Source organism: Caloenas nicobarica, chromosome 18 (assembly GCF_036013445.1).
Source record: "Caloenas nicobarica isolate bCalNic1 chromosome 18, bCalNic1.hap1, whole genome shotgun sequence".
Lineage (NCBI taxonomy): Eukaryota > Metazoa > Chordata > Aves > Columbiformes > Columbidae > Caloenas > Caloenas nicobarica.
Window position 1 is genome coordinate 11,157,445 of NC_088262.1, and position 18,618 is coordinate 11,176,062.

Genomic DNA, 18,618 nt, shown 5'->3' on the forward strand with positions numbered 1-18,618 from the left:
TTTCCAGTGTTAACATCTTTCTTCACTGTAATCTGATCCACATCCCTTGTGCCCCTGTGGTGCCTTTTGTTCTGGGAAGTCAGGGTTGGATCTCTTGAGGTTTCAGCTTTCTGCTGGTGTCCTCTAGCACATCTCCAGGGCAGCATGTGCTATGGCAACACTTCACCTCTCCCCGTGCTCTTTGGAATCAGTGGTAAGAAATACTCCCTGGATGGGAGGGTCTCTCAGGACAGGGCATGATGCACAGATCAGTGTGGCATGAGTGGCAGGAGGGGTGTTGGCGTCTCCCCATTTCGGTAACAAATGGAAGAAATCTACCAACAATAAGCTCATTTTGTGGTGAATAGCTGACGGGTCTCAAACTCTCAGCCAGCTCCAAGCATGAGCTGAACCTTTTAGTGGATTCAAAGCAGATGCACATTGTTTATCATGAACCCATGTAATGTCACAGAGTGGTTAAAGGGAGGTGCAGAGGGAATGCCCTCAGCTCCCCACCCCCAGAATGTGCCAGGCAAAACCTGAGCCCCAGAGGTCTCCAGCTCCTCCAAAAGCCGAGCTCAGCTGTGCATGGAAAACATCTTCTTTAGCACCTCACCCTGCCTCTTGCAGAGCTGGCCCTGAATCATAGAATCGTGGAATTGTTTCGGTTGGAAGAGACCCTCAGGATCAGCAAGTCCAACCATAACCTAACTCTGGCACTAACCCACGTCCTTAAGAACCTCATCTAAACGCCTTTTAGGTGACTCCACCGCCTCCCTGGGCAGCCCATTCATGGGTAAACAGGTGGGCAGGACACCATGTCGCACAGTCAGCTCAGCCACCTGGCGCCAGGTGGTGTTCTGGATGGGATGAGGGCAGTGCACTGGGGAGCTGGAAAAGCAAGATGCTGTAACACACAGAGGCTGCTCAGCATGGGCACCGAGCAGCATTGCCTGAGGTGGAACAGGAGCTGGTTTTTGTGGGCTAGTGTTGCCACTGCAGCCTGTGCTCCCCTGTCCCAGCTTACCCCGGCAGCTTTCCACTAAAACCACAGCTCAGAGCCCAGCAGGAACAGCTCAGGGGCCTCCTGCCACATTGGAAACCGAAGATGAGACAGGAGTCATGGACATCTAGTGTAAGCTCCTACTCAGGGTATCTCTGTTGGTGCCTGTCCGTCACGGATTGTGTGTGGGGACATCCCACAGGGTTCCCCCTCCTCTCTGGTGATCAGGACATGGTGGTAGAAGACCTGCAGGGCTGTAAAGCAGATGTGGCCTGTGTGACGTGTCACTGATTTCCCAGTAGAGCAGTGGTAACAGAGCTCTATGAGCTGCTGCGGAGAGCAGAGCCTGTCCTGAGCCTCACAAGAAAATTAATGAGTTCTCAGTCAGCGACTCTGGTCATTACTGTAAGGTACACGAGCCAGTCAGTGCCAAAAAGCCCCCCTGACATCCCACCCCAGGCAGGTCCCAAACCACTGCCCCAGGGCAGCCCTGGGCTCTCTGGGTACCCAGGACCTGTGGGGAGCACGGAGTGGGACACGGCTGGGCAGGTCTCCCTTGAACCCTTGAGACCTTCCTCAGGAGGGTTAATCTCCAGCTGAGACAGGGTTTTGGGGAAAGCCCCCACTCTGCTTCTGGCTGCACTTGTGACAACCCAAAGCTCTGCTGCCGTGGGGGTTGATGTGAGCAGCAAAGGGCTGGCGGCCCTGCTCTGGTCCCTGGGGACACTGGAGACCTGCAGTGCAGCAGGCAGTGTCCTCGCGATGGCACACGCCCAGGCAGCCCCGAGTTGCTAGGTCTGCATCCCCACGGATGTTTTGGCAGCTTGCACCTCTGCTGCCTTTAGGTCTCACATCCACGCTGACGGTGAGGCATCGCCCCATCTGCTGCCGTTTGCATTAACAGTTGTGCTCAGCTCCACACATCATGATCCAGACCAGATCACACGCTTCTGTAGGCTCACCTGCCTTCCTGCTGACCCTGCCAAAGGGGGAGGTTAGCACATTCATGTCTTAGGTGCAACAGGGCACACTGGGGAAACTGAGGCACGCACAGTGGGAATAAAAATGTTGCACACTCCCTCCACCCAGCGGTAACAGCAGGTGTGATTGAGGGGCAGCACATCCTCCATGGCAGCGTGACCTCCTTCTCTGGCTGGAGCAAGGATGCACCATCCCCATCCCAGCAGGGTGGCATGTGGAGATGGTCAGTCCTCCCGCTGCCCTAGGAGAGGAAAATCCCACTGTTGCCTCATGGCCTATCATTACTCAAAGCCCCATCGTTCCACCATGGCACTTCATTCCCCCATAGACCACAGTTCCCCCATGGACCATTGTCATCTGCTGCATTTGCCAGTGCATGTGGGATCTCAAAGCTTGGAGGACCCAGCATGGTCTTGCACCACATCCTCTCCAAAGTTTGGGCCTGGGAAGAAGCTTGCCATCCACCCAGGCTCCTTGAACACAGGCCTGCACCAGGTGCTGCCACAAGCTGGAGCTGGAGGATGCGTGGGCAGGCAAGGACAGGCCTGCCAGGATGCATCAAGTCCAGCTACACCTTCTCCTATGCTATAGTGCCCATGTGGTCTCCTTGGAGGGTCAGCCAGTGAGGCACCGTGGGGTGTGACTCCAATGTGTGACACAGATGGGGACTCCTGCCCAGCAGGCTGGTGTGAAAGTGAAAACGTGCAGGTCTACACAAGGAGGAACAGCTCCTGCTGCTCAGATCATCCCAGCTTCCCAGGTAAAATCTTCAAATTAGGAGACTAATTACCTCAGCTTGTACCAGCTTTGTTGGGTGGAGGCATCTCCATGTGTTTACCACCAGCACCTTCTCCCAGTCCCAGTCTGAGCAGACCTCCCACCACTCACAGGCAGCCACCGCCTCCATCCATTGTTGACTAGCTTTCTGGAGAGAGGTAAACCACTCCATGTTCAGCAAGACGCCTCAGATAGCAATTTATTGCTCATTATCTAACCATATTCCTCCTATCTGCTGCTTCTTCCCAATAATAACATTACAGTAATTAATTGAAACACTTGTTAAGTAGACAGAGCATGGTCAAAGTGTAAGCAATGTCATAACAATCCAGTTCTATAAAAAGCACACAGCGATGGCAGATGGGAAGCAAGACAGGATTTCCGAAGGTCATTCTGTTCAGATTTATCCTGTCAATATTCTGACAAACTGAACAGACACATCCAGTCAACTAATCTGTCAGGCTGCAGCTAACAAACCTTTTATTTCATTTCAGCAATTATGCAGTCGCTGTGTAATTTTCCAAAGCCCTTTGAACCCTGCCTGTCTCTTATAACCATTTCCCCCTTTATGCAGTCCCACACGTACCAGGTGTTTGGATGACTCTCAAGCACAATTCTGCAGTAAAATCTCTATTAAGCAGAGCGGATGGTGCATCACACGGCTCGGGTTTGTGTTCAGCAGAAATCCTGGGTCCCCCACAGTGATCCATAACATCCCACGAATTGTCCAGCTCTCAGAATTGTCCAAGCACTGTGTCCAGCAGAGCATCATCCGCTGCTTTCTGATACCACCTAGGCTGGGTTATGCAGCTGGAGGTGGGTCCTCTGATACTCAGAGCTGCCGGCGCAGAGAACCTCAAACCACAAAAACGAATGTGCGGCTCTTGTCCACAGTAGATTGACGGGCTGGTGGTTTAATGCAAGTTTGTTAAGGTCCAGATTTGACTGTGGGGGCATGCTCCAGATGCTACAAGGCTAGGTGCAAAACTTAAGGCCATCGAGTTAGGAAATTGTAACTCATAGTGGGAAAAAAAGAGTGTGGATTCAGCAACAATAATGGATTTGATTCTTCCCAGGACATCTGGTGTTTTAAACTCTAAAGTTTTTGGCCCATCGCCCTTGCCTGCCCCCTGTGCTGGAAGGGAAGGAGGATGCTTCACTGTTTGCTGCTCTGAGACCCCAGACCTCCCCAGTGCTTGTCCAAGACCAGATCAGATCTCGGTGCTAAAAAGAAATTCTTGCAGCTTCTGCAGCCCTGAGCAGTGAGTCGGAAAGATCCTGGAATTTATTGCCATTCCATATTTGGATTACCCCAAGATCTTTCCAACTTTTTAATGAGAAATGGGAGCAAGAGCTTCGCTGATGTTTTTCCACTGGATGGAGCAGTGCCACGTTGGAGAGTATGCACCCAGGAACAGTCAGTTGTTTGGGTTGTTCTCACCAGACAGATGTCCTCACGTGCATTTTCCTTTCATGACTGCCTAATGGCCTGGTGGTGAGCTCCAGCCACCCGGAGATCAGCACTCAAATCCTTATTTCAACACAATGCAGAGCGTCAAGACAGACTCTCATGAGAACACCCTCAATGCCAGAGTCCCCGGAGCTGTGGGGCATGTTTGCTGGCCTGGACAACACTTCCATTGTGGACACGAACCACTGTTCCCTGTGTAGCTATCATCAAACCTCACTCGATGTTACAAATATTCTGATTTTTCCAAGGTAGTATTTTCAACAGTGAGGCCAGGACACCCGAAATAGCCTTTCCCAGAACCTGGGGGTATTGCAGGACTAGAGCTATCACAGCTGGGACCTTCCCCATCCCAGCTCCTGCCAGACCCTTGGAAATGTTGAGTCAAGATACTGTGGTTTCGCCTCATGGTTTTTGCCACGACTCAAAGTGAATGCCACTAAGTGTCCTAAAAGTGAACCTTAAAGTTTTCACACAGGTAAAGACGATGTATTTATAGCCTCAAAGAATCCTTCTGCGCTAACAGGCACATGCGTACTCAAATTATAAGGGCTGCTTATAACTGCATGAACGTCTTCTACAGTCTAAAAGCTTTCTAAATGAGGTTCACAGGCATTACAAGGTAAATGTATTTGTAGATTTGTTTGGGCAATTACAGTCATTTAAAAAACAATGCATTATAATGGACATGAATCTAATAAGCCATTGCTAATTAAATGTATTAATGCCACTTCATAAAATGAATGCATCTAGCTAATACATTACAGCTAGTTTTGTTCCGTAAATAATTGAGCAGTGATACATTCAGAATTTGCATCACTGGGCATTGCCAGTGCCTGATAATAGTTGCAATAAATTTGGCCCAGTGGAACCAATCTACTGGCCAGGTTCTCCTTTTATGTGTATAGTCTACATTTTCCTTTGTTCTGTGAGAAACAGTTGCAGCAGAATGGAGCTGGTTATCCCCAAAATATGGCACACCTTTACAAAGAATTTGTAAAGACTTCACTCCGAAATGTGCTCTTTTTGCCAATTGTCATTTGCAGCAGGTACAACACTCCCAGGTTATGGAAAAGCCATTTCTCTGTCCTGGAATAGTTCGTTCAATTTTACCTAATATTAAGTGTTCAATAGCACCGTTTTTGTTCTTCCACTTTCATCCCTGTGGACAATGTCACCAGTCTAGAGCTAACTAATTGACCACAGACCTTTCAAGGAGCCAGGCCTAAAGCAGCCCCACAGGGGCAGCTGCAGAGAAACACAAAAAAGACGAGAATCAGTCTTCCCTAGGCCTTGCATGTGAAATCATAGGATGCAGGATCTGGCAGAACTCCTGGCATAGGGCGAAAGGGAAGGACTCACAGGCTTGACATCAAATGTAAGAAATTCCATCCCAATCTGACCTGGTGACTTCACGTGCGTTTGGCTGAAAGACTCGGGGCACTTTGGCGGGTCCTGATCTCACCATGAGATCACTAAGATGGGTCAGATAAATCACTTGCTACTTGAGTCCGTGCTGGCTGTAGAGTATGCCCAGAGACTAGCTCAAATGGTGACACCTTTCCAGTGCCTAAATTCAGGGCACACGAATGCCGTGCTAAGAGTCCAGCTGGTAAGCAAGCCCAGTACTCAAGGGATGATGGGCTGCACTGGCAAAGCTTCCTGCTGATGTATAAGGCACAAACAAAAAGGACTATTTTTTTTTTAATCTTATTTTTGCATTGCAAATATCGAGATATGATTTCCCCAAACATATATGATTTCTAGCAGTAACTCCTTTGCAGCTAGAAAATCCTTCCTCTATGCATCCTTGCCTGTATGCTGCTGTCGCAGAGGTCAGCTGTGCAAAGACACGGAGGGCAGACACTTGGCTTCGCCCCACAAGATGCCATGCTATTGCTCCAGGCTCTGACCTGCTGCAGGTCATACTGAAACACGCAGCTTCCTTCACTCAGAAGAGCAGCATCACACTGCTCTGAAATCACCAGGCCCTGCCATGAGGGGCTGAACACCCAGGAGAACGTGCCAGCCCCCAGCATTGCCACTGGCGCATGGCTTGGAGGATGAAACACCTGCGTCCTCAACCCCGTGACTGGCGGTTTGCTGCATGGTTTCTGCTGGCACTCAGCACCTTGCCAAAGGCCAGAGAGCCTTTTTCCTAGACATGTAGGAGCATCCCACCCTTGTTTTTCATGTGGGTGCTCAGGGGGTACAGGAGCAGCAGCAGACACAGTCTAACCAGTGGGGAGTGGTAAAATGTGAGAGAGATCGCTTCGGTCTGAAAGAAAAGTCAGCCTAAAAAAATGTGGCCACTTTTTGCATAAAGAGCCCTGACTTCTCACTTTGGCCAGCCCCCCACTGGATCACGGGTCCTCCAAGCAGCGATGCCCTGGTTGGAGTACAGCGTGTGACCACCGGAGAACTGATGGCCGCAGGGCTCCTCTGCAAACTCTACTTGCAAGAGGTGTTTCTTTGCCCCTGGAACACTTTTTTTTTTTTTTTTTTTAGATCTTTGTGTTTGCTAAGGTCATGGCCAGTGTTGCTTTTTATGGAGAAGGAAGGGTCAGGGTTGCAGCAGGCCTGGGGAGGTGAGCAGTGAAGCTGGGATGAAGGGCTGAGGGGGCTGTAGGGCAGGAGAGCGGCCTCAGGGCTGGGCCTGGAGATTGGTCTCATTAGACTTGCTCCAGTGATGGAAAAGTCACTTCCCGGGGTCTCCAGCTTTCCCTAGAAATCAGCATCCACATGGGCCCCTGTTGCCAAACTGTCCTGCCTGCCCTTCCCACCCTGTTCCAGATCAGCCTCAGCCCTGCCTTGGATGTCAACCAAAGTGCGGCAGTTCCGCCAGCCCCAGGTTTGGGGACAAGGTTCTTTGCTGCTCAGTCCTTTCCATGCGAACAAGGCAAAGAGTGGGGAGGAAGGTGCACATGGAAATGCCAAGCTGTCTCCAAAAGCTCACCAGTAGAAGATATTCACCTTTGATTAATGCATCTACTCCTAATTAATAGCCTGGGCAGCTGTGTTTAATTGCCTGGTTTAGGCAGATGTGGCTGGAAAATCTCCCTCCTGTCAGATTTTTTTTCTCCCACTAAAGCACCGCATTATTCACTATCCTCTTGTAACATTTTGCAGCCAACTCTTCCCTGTGATGATTTTCAAAGGATGAAGAATGAGCACCCTGGTGACATTCCTAGTATCTATAAATATCTCCCCACTACCGTGCCTGCCCAACTGGTGAATTATGCAGGAAGATATATATAATAAACCAATTGGATCCATTTTGTTGTCAACATCCCATTCTTCTTCAGCAGGCAAGAGAGCAGCCCAGGCTGCTGCTCGGGAAAGAGCAAGCAGTGCCTGGGGAATTACTGAGCTTGTCCTTTCCTGCAGGGACAGGGGCAGGTTGGAGGGCAACACAGAGCAGAGAGAGGCCCGAGTATGCTGGAAAAAAGGAAGAGGGGATCTAAGGCAGAAGAAGCTGAAGTTTAGGACAGTAACAGTCTCCAGAATGTCAGGAAATCCCATTTACAGAGCACTGAGAAGCTTGTGGTAAAAGAAGCATTGAAGAAATACCAATGAAGGACTAATCCAGCAATGTTATCTGGAGCACGATGCACTCACTGTGCATTCTGGTCCTGCTTTTATGTATTTTATTAAGCAGTGCTCTGCTTATGCAACTAAACCTCCTGCATGATAAAACACATGGAGAATTTAATGCGCTCAGGTTTGCAAAGCTGTGGAAAGTGACCGGTTTACACCACATATTTAATTGTCAGGTTTTAATTTAAATTGGGAGGGATTTAATTTAATAGCATCACTTTCCCTAGCTAACAGACCTCTTCTTAGCCAGATCCTCATTATGTGAGGTAGTCTACAGAATCTGTCACCTCATTTATGGGTTGAGAAGCATTTTAAAATAGGAAGCTCAAGACAGGTCTCTCCCTTGAATTAGATATTTGCAGATGTCTTTTGCTAAGCCATAACTAGCCTCATCATTAATTTTTGAGGCTCTGCCTTGGAGACACTGCTTGGCAATTAAACAAAGTTCTTACCAGAAAGGTTTCCCACCTTACCTTTGTCCAGAAGGTCATAGTTCTCCAAGAATGCAAAGACACAGATTTTGCATCTCCTCATTCCTGCAGGAAACAGCTGCTACGTTGCTCAGACTAAGAGAGCTACTTAGGATCTCCTGCAAAGCCTGAGGGCTTTATCCTCCTATGTTACTCTGGGTAGAAGGTCAATATGCTGTGGAAAGCTGATACACTGTACTGGCAGAGAATTGACCATGTCCCCACCGGTGTGTGCTGAGGCCACCCATAAAGCTGCTCGGTTTGACATGAGGCTCTGAGAAACCAAACACTTCCCATAGAAACGCTGCTGTTGTTTAACCCCGGGAGGCAGCCAAGCACCACACATCCACCTGCCCAGGGGAGAGTCAGAAGGGTAAAAGAGCAAAAACTTGTGGGCTGAGATGAAAACAGTTTAAGAGGCGAAGCCATAAGTGAACGGCACACAGGGCTGTGCAGAGCTGCGCACAGGAGCACTTCCCAGCAGCCCAGGGAAGGGTGCTGGTATAAGGCACATAAGGATGGAAAAGGAGTGACTGTGTTGCCTGCTGGGAGTGACTGGGGGCGCAGCAGGACCATGACACACAGCCACGCTTCCAGGGGCTGCAACACGCACGGAGCAGAGCCGAGGCCGGAGGGGGACATCAGGTCTGTTGTTTCCTGGGGTTTGGCTTTCTGTTTGTTAGGAGATTTCACACATACCCACCTCTTTAAGATGCTCTGGCTGAGGAACAAATAGTCTGTTTCTCCTCATGTTCACATGGACCCTCCTGTGTTTCAGTCTGTGCCCGTTGCCCCTCACCCTGGCGTTGGGCACCACTGAACAGAGCCTGGTCCATCCTCTGACACCCACCCTGAGATATTGATCACATTGATCAGATCCCTCTCAGCTTCTCTGCTCCAGCTCAACAGCCCCAGCTCTCTCAGCCTTTCCTCACAAGAAAGATGCTCCAGACCCCTCAGCATCTTTGCACCCCAGATGCACACCTCAGTCTCGTCTCTCTGTCCTTTCTGCTCTAGAAACACATTATTTCTCACCCACTCCATTGCTAATTATAAACAGAACTACCTGAACAGGTGCGTTTGACTCCCTGACCCTGCATCCCCTCTCCATACAGGGAGTGAGCGGGTAATACAGACCTCCAGGTAATCTTTAGAGACTAGTGCAGGAATAATGATTTTTATTAGTAAATTTCTATCACTATGAAATAGTCTTCTTAAATAATCCCTATGCTGTATTTTTCTGTTGATTACATTAAGCACATTGGATATTAGTGCTATTTTCAATATTTCTAGAATTTACAGGAATGTTAGCAAGAAAAAGTTTATCTCCACAACATCTGATGATCTTGCATTACACTTATGACAAATAAACACATATAGAAAAGAATAAGGTCTGAAGAATCTCACAGGTCACCGGACTATCTAAGGATTTTGGAGAAGGCCACTGACTTTAAAACTACTTTGGATCACAAAAGAGAAATAAACCTTAAATTCAGATTTGAGCTTAGCACTCTCTGGGTGAGGAAGACCTGGCGGTGGGATTTTCCCCAGATTTTCCAGGGCTCCAGTGCAGCACAACAGGAATTACAGGACATTGATTTACAGCAGCCAAGAACCTGGTTCGTGCGTCCCTCTGCGCCTCTGTCACCTCCTTGCAGGCCATATTTAGGCTGCGTGCCCAGCAGTCAGAGAGATGGATCTTGGGTTCAATCACAGGATATTATTTTTTTAAATTGTCTGAGAAAGACATCGTTAGCGGCTTGTAAACGAGGTGCTCTGCTGGTGAGCCTAGGTCTGGAGCAGCAATGCCACACCAGCGAGCACCCACTTGGAAGGATTTTCTCTAGTTTTCAGGTTAAAAGTCCACACATACGTTGGCCCTCTGTGGCATGTTTTGTACACAGGACACCGGTACATCCTGCAGATATCTTGTTTGTCAGCAGGAATGGCTTTGATGAAAATAACAGGCATCGCTGGGGTTAGCTCCTTGAGCCTTGCCTCTGCGATTATCCCGGCCTACAAAGGAAAGAAGACAAAATCTTAGATTTCCACGCTACCCATCAGCTGTACCCCAGGATGCATGACCCTCTGTAATGTTTGCACAAGCTGATCTTTTTGGAGAGGTGCAAACATCTTTCCTGAGATCGACAGGGCGGATGAGTCTTTTTGAGGTAAGGAGGGTCTGCATCAAACACCAAGTGTAGCTTATCCCGAGGGTACAGATTCCTGCTCTCATCAGATGCTCAAACCCACACACACCTGAGCAGGACATTACAGGAGAACAACGTTCCTGGCTATGTCCAGCCACATCATCCTCGTGGAGCTCGTACTCAAGGTTTTGCCAGAGCAGAACTAGCTCATGGGAAGCGTTGCTTGTGCTGGGACCAGTTGTGGACACCCGAGCAGGGCTCTGGATGCTCACTTGAGAAAAGCATAAAAAGGCACCAAGTCAGCGTCCCACCATGCCACCAGAACTTCAACGTGACCTGGGATCCATCTGTCTGGGTAATGAACGCACACAGTGTTTCGTGTGGCCCCAAAAGGCACCGCAGGCCTTTTCCACACCAGCAAGGGGGATTCCAGAAGATTGTTTCTGAGGCAATATTGTAATTTAATAACACGTCCATACTATCCGCTCCAAAGCAATTGTCAGCAAGCTGCCTGACTCAGGAGAAGGACAGTTACGCTAACAGGGCATGAAATGAACGGCTTGTTTCTCTAACTTGGGTCTCTCTGTAAACTTCTGTTTCTCTTTCTGACAATAAAATGCCCCCCACACCAATCCATTTCCAGGAAAGCCTGCAAAATCACTTAATGGTGGTTAGAGAGACCAAGTTAAAACAAATGTAGAAACGGAAATAAAACTTCTCAGTGTTAAAGAAACTGCCCTTCACTGCAGCTTAGCTTCACATATTATTATTATTTCAAATGCTTTTAGACCAGAGTTGTGGGATGAGATTCAACCTCTCGAGCAGTCTATTTAGCTCTGCAAATGAGTGAAGAAAAATAATCTCTCTCGCAACACATCTCAGTTTGATGTACTAATGTACTAATGCCATCTGTTACACTGAGCTATGATAAATCCAACTCTGATGTAGGATTTTATATTTCCAACGTGCTGAACAAACATTAAATAATTCTTATAATACCTTGCAAGGAAGCTATTTATCAAACATTATTATGCACTTTCAAAAATCCATATCTTCCATTTCTGACGCTGGATTTTGATCAGAACTCTCCTTTTTTTTTTTTTTTTTCCTGCTGACAATTTTTCAAATCAAATTTCCAAGATATATTCTACCTATTTCTGGGTTAACAAGAGCTGAAATATTCCTGAGGCATCTCTATGGAATACATAATTTTGTTATGTCTGGGCTGATTTGCATTTGCATTTTTTATGGCTCTCATCATCAGAAATTAATTCTACTCCAAAAGCAATTTTCCCTGACTACTGGCACAGCACACCTGGTAAAAAGCCACTGTTCTGCACTCAGAGAGCCCAGGCCTCTGATCCTAAAGAATTCTTCACTTCTGCTTGTCCTGGCTTCTCAACAAACAATTTGAAGAGTGAACATATTATGCTGCCACATATTGACAGGTCCAGAGACACAAAGCAGTTGTCACAAGCCAGGGATGCTCACAGACGGGCCCAAACAGATACATGGTCAGGAAATATCCCCCATTCAGCTGCTTTTTGGGGTGTTACCAGCACAGGCGCCCCTGCACCACAGCTAATTTGGGGTCAGTTGGCTTAGAGACCTTCAGCATAGAATCACAGAATCGTTTTGGTTGGAAGAGACCCTTAAGATCAAGTCCAACCATAACCTAACTCTGGCACTAACCCATGTCCCTAAAAAACTCATCTCTATGTCTGTTCAGCCCCTCCAGGGATGGTGACTCCAGCACTGCCCTGGGCAGCCTGTTCCACAGCAAGGCTGGGCTGTCTTTCAGGTAGAGTTGCCTCTATTTGCAGGGAAGGGGGGCTGAGGATCTGACCAGCAGGTAACATCGCTCCAAGGTTGTCCAGAGATCGCTGGAGTTAGTGGCTTCAACTGGACGTGGGGAATGAGAAGAAGAGCTGTCCAAGGAGCACACAGTGAAGAAGACCTAATGATGTGCTGTCCAGTGAAGCCAAATGAGAGAGGAATTTTTATCACTGAGTAGCTTAAGAGTTGACATACAGACGGAAAAGGGTTTTCTAAGTTGTTAATTTTTGAAAACAGCCATAAATAAGAGACTGTCTGTTCACAGCACAATTTACAAGTCTCCCCTTCATGGCTGCATTGTAACTTTACCACTGGAGACCTCAGCTTGAGCCACATCCTACTCTCGCCCTCGTAGCTCCCAAATACACGGGTGTTACTGACAGCTGACATCTGCAGGAAAAGGCTTCATCTGATGTCCCAGATCCCCCCTCTGGGAGAAGTTTCCATGGGATTTGATGTACCTGGTGCTTCTGCAGAAGAAGGTGGCAAGCTGTGATATTTAGGACTGGACCAGCAGAACTGGGCTGTGCCAGGTCTGCGTTGCAAACTGATGCTGTTTTCATCTGCATCCACTGCTGGGAGCATCTCGGCTAAAAATGAGTGGCGTGGAACTGTTCCCAAAGATCTCGAGCCACTTGAACTGTCAAATAAAAGTTACCGTTGCTCACCACACCGATCTGCCCTTCTAAGCCTCTCTACTGGTTTGAGACCGGTGCTTTACATAGGACTAGCTCTAAAAAGTACACAGAGACCACAGCTGGTGTGGCTTGAAGGAGGCACAATACACTATGCACGGACGGTGCATCTCATCCAAGGACACAGTGCCGTGCTGTCCACACCTGGCAAAGCTTCGGTGGCACATGTGGTGTCAAACCCACCTCTGCCCACGGCCTGTCACGCTCCAGTACCCGTGGTGAGGAGCAGGTCACACACTTGGCCTCAAATTCTCCATTGCTGGGAGCAAGAGAGCCAGGAATCAGCCGGCCATCTCCTGTGGCTTGAGAGAAAATGTCCCATAGTGTCACCAAACTATCTCCCACTGAGTGCTACTGACTTCAACAGTGCTACAGCTACAGTGCTACAGTGCTACACATCATTTGGGCCCAAAAGAATCCGTTTGGTTTCATTTCATCTAATAGCTGCCTGCTGTTTTGTAATAAATGTTTTATAAATATAAGAAACCCAAGGGCAAACATAAATGTTTAAATAAATAGAAAAATGTGAATAGCAGAACATAGAGGGAATTTTCCATTTTTGGAGGCACAATCTAAATGTGAAATATTCTTTTAAAAGTGGAGGTGTTCCCCAGAGGAGTTCTTATAAACATAAACTGCTATTGTTATCAGAGGATTAATTTGGAAGGAGTATACAACCCAAAAGAACTGTGCACCTGTTTTAAAAATCCTGCATCCATTAATATAGCTGCTGCTCACTGCATTACAGGTAAAATGAAAAGTTCCACTAGGTGGAAATGATATTTCAGTGTGAGCAGCAACATATGAAAATATTCTTTTCCTTTCTGAAATAAATTGAAGCAGGATACCCAGAGATTATGAATGGTTCTGTAAAAGTAATTGCTCAGTATCTTTCAATCACAAGGAAAATGTAACCAGAAAAACACATTTACTAAAGTCTGGATGGTCTCTGAAGACAAACTTCATTGCTGAATGCAATCACCTGCACAAGTTATCGGAGGGATGCAGAGGGGATAAGCCACGAGTTTCCAAAAAGATTTCTGGCTTTGCACCATCAAAAATTCTCACTCATCACTTCCACTACCACTTGGGCACGGGTGAAACCTGGGCAGAACTCAGCCATTTTGACCAGGATGTTGTATTTTCTAGTAATGGTGGCAATGATGGTAAAGGAAAACATAACAGCCGTCACTGGAATTGTTTTTTAATGGAGTACTCTGCATTCAAGACCAGGGATTTTTTTAAACTTTCTCTGTACTGTTGTGTCCAGCTGATTCGTTTCAGCTTAAAATGTCAGGTTTTGAGGGTAACTGAAATGTAGTGTTCCCTGCAGTAAGGGGCTGTGGTCCCCAAGAGCTGCAAGGGCTTTTGTACAGCAGCCACACCAAAGGCTTCAACAAGGGAACAGGCAGGGAACTGTAGGACCAAGTCTTAGGAAATGGGCTGAGCTGGCATCGGTTCTGCTACTCTGACTGCTGTTGGCGGAGACAAACCCGTGGAGGCAGGAGATCTGACCTTATACCCACATGAGATCTTCACTGAAACCTTCTGACAGAGTCTTTGCTGATGTTCCTGACTGCCCGTGGCTTTCCAGATCCAACGCACATGTCAAGCCATTTCCAATGAGAAGATGGCCTGGAGCTTTGACCTTCTCAAGGATTTGTGATAAAAGGCACTGGCTGCCATCAGTCAGTGAGATCGAAGCTTTGCCTAATTTCCTATCTTTTGTGGAATGCTATTGCAGAAAAGGAGCTGAAAAATAAGTGAAGAATATTAGATCTGGCTGGGATACGGTGTATAACAGACATGGTCTCTCTCCTCAGCATCCTACCACCAAGCCCCGCAACGGATAAAGGAGGATCATCAAGGTTAAGATCCCCAAAGAGCTGCCTCAGAAATAAAAGCCTCTTCTTGAGAGAGGGTAAACATGACACAGATAAGTTCTGGGTGACCCACTTCGATCAGCCTTCCCTCTCTCGCAGGTTACTGGCAGCAGGAGCATCGCACTGGCTGCATAGAGTACGAGCCGCAGGAATCGCTGTCATTGAATCCTCACACGCAGCACAAATTGGGAGTTGTGGTGCCACGGGCCAGGCAAACTGGAGGCCCAAGCCCCGTGGGGATTTGTCAGCCTAATGGCTCTGGCTCCGCAGACCGCACTCCTGACAGCTGACAACTGTCAGAAGGAAGGACAGGGACAGTCGGGCTCCTCCGGGACGCTGCTCTGAGCGGTGCGCTGCGAGAGGAGCGCTGACAGCGGCTCTTCGGCTGCCCTGTCGGTGGGTACGGTTCTTACCTTGCCTGCCCTGAGACTGGCTGTGCTGGAACTGAAAGGCACTGGGCCACATCCAGATGGGAAGAGAAAGAGCCACCGACACTGTTCTGTTTGTCCAGGATCAGCCCATCTCCCTCCCATGCTGAGTCCGCACCCTGAGCCTCCATTGACCATACAGGTTAGACCTTCATGAAAGATTTACTTGGCACCCTAAGGGGGTGGCTAAAGGATGTGATTAATTTTTCTCACAGACCCTATTTATGCAGATGACATTCTGCAGCACCTGATGGTGGAAAGACAGTGATCTGGACTTGATACATCCCACCCATTCATCTCTGGGGACACGACGATGTAGGACAAGAGGAAACAGGCTCAAGTTGTGCCAGGGAAGGCTCAGATTGGATATTAGGAAACATTTATTCACGGAAAGGGTTGTGAAGCATTGGAACAGGCTGCCCAGGGCAGTGGTGGAGTCACCATCCCTGGAGGGGTTGAACGGACATATAGATGAGGTTCTCAGGGACGTGAGGTAGTGCCAGATTTAGGTTATAGTTGGAATCAATGATCTTAAGGGTCTCTTCCAACCAAAATGATCCTGTGATTCTACAAAATCAGAGTCCTTCCCTTTCTCTGCACTGCTGCTAAACAGGCAACAGAGTCGTGACACTGCACAAGTGCACAAGTCTGCCACGTCACTTTTGGAGATAACACTGAATTCACAACCACACAAAGGTGCAGGGACAATACAGCCCTGCGAGGGGCTGCCCGTAGTAGCAGGTTTTCTGCCTGTAGTAAAACCATGAGTACTGACCACAGTTTAGTCAACGTACACTGCAGTTGAGATTCATGTTGTAAAAACTAGATGTATCTGTCCAAGTTGGCTGCCCTGAACTCCCTTCAGAGCTGTGGAACAGACAGCTCCAAGGTGGGATTCACCTGACCAGCTTGGGTACCCACTCCAGGCTGCAGAGGCGAGGCTTATCTTTCACATCTTTACCATTCCTGAAGAGGCAGCTCAAATTACTATTTTAGATGAGCACCTGGCTGGGCTGAGAAGTTCCCCGGAGTACAGTAACAAGCAATAAGGGTATAACATAATAATATATATATATGTAATATATAATATTCCCTCTCAACAGAAGAGCCTTGGTGAGCTCACCTGTGCATCCCAGCGCGCGCCCTCCATGAACAAACCGTGGACATACGCCCCTTCCCGAGGAGGACTGGCAAAATCTTCTCTGGTTTTTCTTGTCACGTCACACTGCAAGGTCATCTTGTCCAAAGGCCATTCATTCTTTCGGGCTGCAGACTGCATGATGGCTGTCAGGAAAGACTGGGGATTGAAGAACCCAGCAAGCCACACAGTGGAGGGTAAGGAAAAGTCTCCTGTCCAGGCCTCCAGCTCCTTGATGCGAGTGAGGAGGTCAGCAAACCACGTGCCCAGGCTGGCTGTGGAAGGGTAAGCCCTCTTGATCCAGGACTCGGGCACCGTGTCCAAGAAAAGGGCATTCTGCAGGTTCTCCATGTCACTTGTCATGGTCAGTTCACCCTGAGTGAGAAAGGATACAATTAGCACTGATAATTGTTTAACCTGAACAAAGCCTGCTTGAAAGCAGAAGCTGAGCTAGGAAGTGTGGAAGAGCATGACACCCTACACGGTCACTAGTGTTCACATACTGTGAAGTTCTTCAGGAGTTTTGGCTTTCAGAAACACCTTATATTACATATTCCTGCATTCTCATCTTCCCTACTGTAAAAACACTGCTTGGAGGAAAAGTTCTGTAACAGAGTGACAGCGAGCATGGGTGTCCCTCAGTTGTCCCAGGACTTTTTCTGTTTTCTCTCATTGACTGAAGATCTTTATAGGGCAGATTTTCAGAGGTGAAAAACTGTTCTCACATTGCCAGGGCAGGATACTGGAGTCTCTGATGATTTACTCCCAAACTGTCCAAACATTTGCTGTGTCAAGTCCTGTCCCCCTCCTCCACTTCCCCTCACTCCCCTCCTCCGTTATTATTTTGCGGCGCAAGATTTTCTTTTTGACTTCACATGCCTGCAAATGTAATCACAGTTTCTTTCACAGCAGGAAAACACACAACAAATTAAGATATGATTCAGCCAAGTGAGATATAGAGAGAGGTTTGGCTCTTCCTTTATCCAGCAATTAATTATTTTTAAAGCATTTAGAAACCTGTATCAGTTTCTCCAAGGCAGGAGAAGAGCTGGGACATCACTGCATGGCCAAAAAGAGTCTCTGCACAGCAATTACGGCATCCCTCTTCAACTGCTGGTACTCTGCAGAGGGTCCCCAGTGCCTGCTAGTCTAAAATTAAGAAAATTCCTGCTGTATGAAGCTGAAATTACATTGAATCTAAGCAAGAGATGCCTGGATGGCATTAATGCTGAAAGGACACCTAAGAGAAGCTGTTAAAAGATGCAGAAGTTTGTGCAGCAGGTTGCACAGAGGGGCACACAGACAGGGCTCACAAACCCTGCCCGGGGCAGCGGGCACTTGCTCAGCAATGATGGTGACATGTCATGGGGCATCATCTCCAGCACCATCTACAGCAAGTGTCCCTGGCCCAGCAGAGGCCTCAGCTCAGCCCAAGCTCCTGACAGAGGCTGCAGCTCATCATGTCGGGGAGTCCAGGCAGCATCTGGAGCCTTTCACTGCGCCTGGGGCTGGGAGGCGGTCTCAACTGCAGGAGGATCTGTGCCACCAAGTAAAGGTTCTGCAGGAGGAGGCCAGCAAACTGTTTAGCATCAGAGATGATGAGAAAGAGACCAAATGGAACTTCTCTGAGACCCTGCAGATAGAAGAGGAGCCTCAAGGCAGGCAGAGTCTGTGCCTATCTGCTTGGGAAAGGCAGACTCCCATGACGGCAAAAGCTGGAAGCTTGTGGCTCCCAGCAGCAGGAGCAAGGCTTCTGTTTCTCCTGTAGATCTGCAGCTACAGAAGAGGTTCAATGCCCAGGTAAGAGACGAGGGGTTGGGAACTCTGTCCATCAAATCATCCATGCTGATGGAGCCACGCAGCAGCACAGGAGGGATCAGTGAGTGACAGTAGCAGGTGACTCCCTTCTGCAGAGGACAGAGACCCCCATCTGCCAACCTGTCTTGCTGTCTGGGGACATTTACTGCATGGAAGTTTGGATCCAGGACACCATCGAAAGACTGCTGACTACTATCCCCTTGCATTCTTCCACAGGGCCACCCATGATACCCAAAGACGGGGGTGCTGCTGTTCAGAGGGATCTGAACAGGCTGGACAATTGAGCTGAGAAGAACCTCATGAAGTTCAACAGAGGGAAATGCCAGTTCTTGCCCCTGAAGAGGAATAACCGCATGCAGCAGTACATACTGGGGACCAACATCCTGGAGAGCGGT

At 48.3% G+C, this 18,618-nt stretch overlaps 1 protein-coding gene across 1 annotated transcript in view; it reads right to left on the reverse strand.

Annotated features, from left to right (window-relative positions):
• Positions 1–9,512: 9,512 nt before the first annotated feature.
• Positions 9,513–18,618, reverse strand: part of DNAH9 (dynein axonemal heavy chain 9) — a 205,756-nt gene continuing 196,650 nt past the window's right edge. The window contains exons 68-69 of the mRNA XM_065647527.1: positions 16,391–16,780; positions 9,513–10,291 (exon numbers count right to left, since the gene is read on the reverse strand). Of these exons, the coding sequence (XP_065503599.1) occupies positions 10,064–10,291; positions 16,391–16,780 (618 nt within the window). The 3' untranslated portion in view covers positions 9,513–10,063. The remainder of the gene's footprint in view (positions 10,292–16,390; positions 16,781–18,618) is intronic.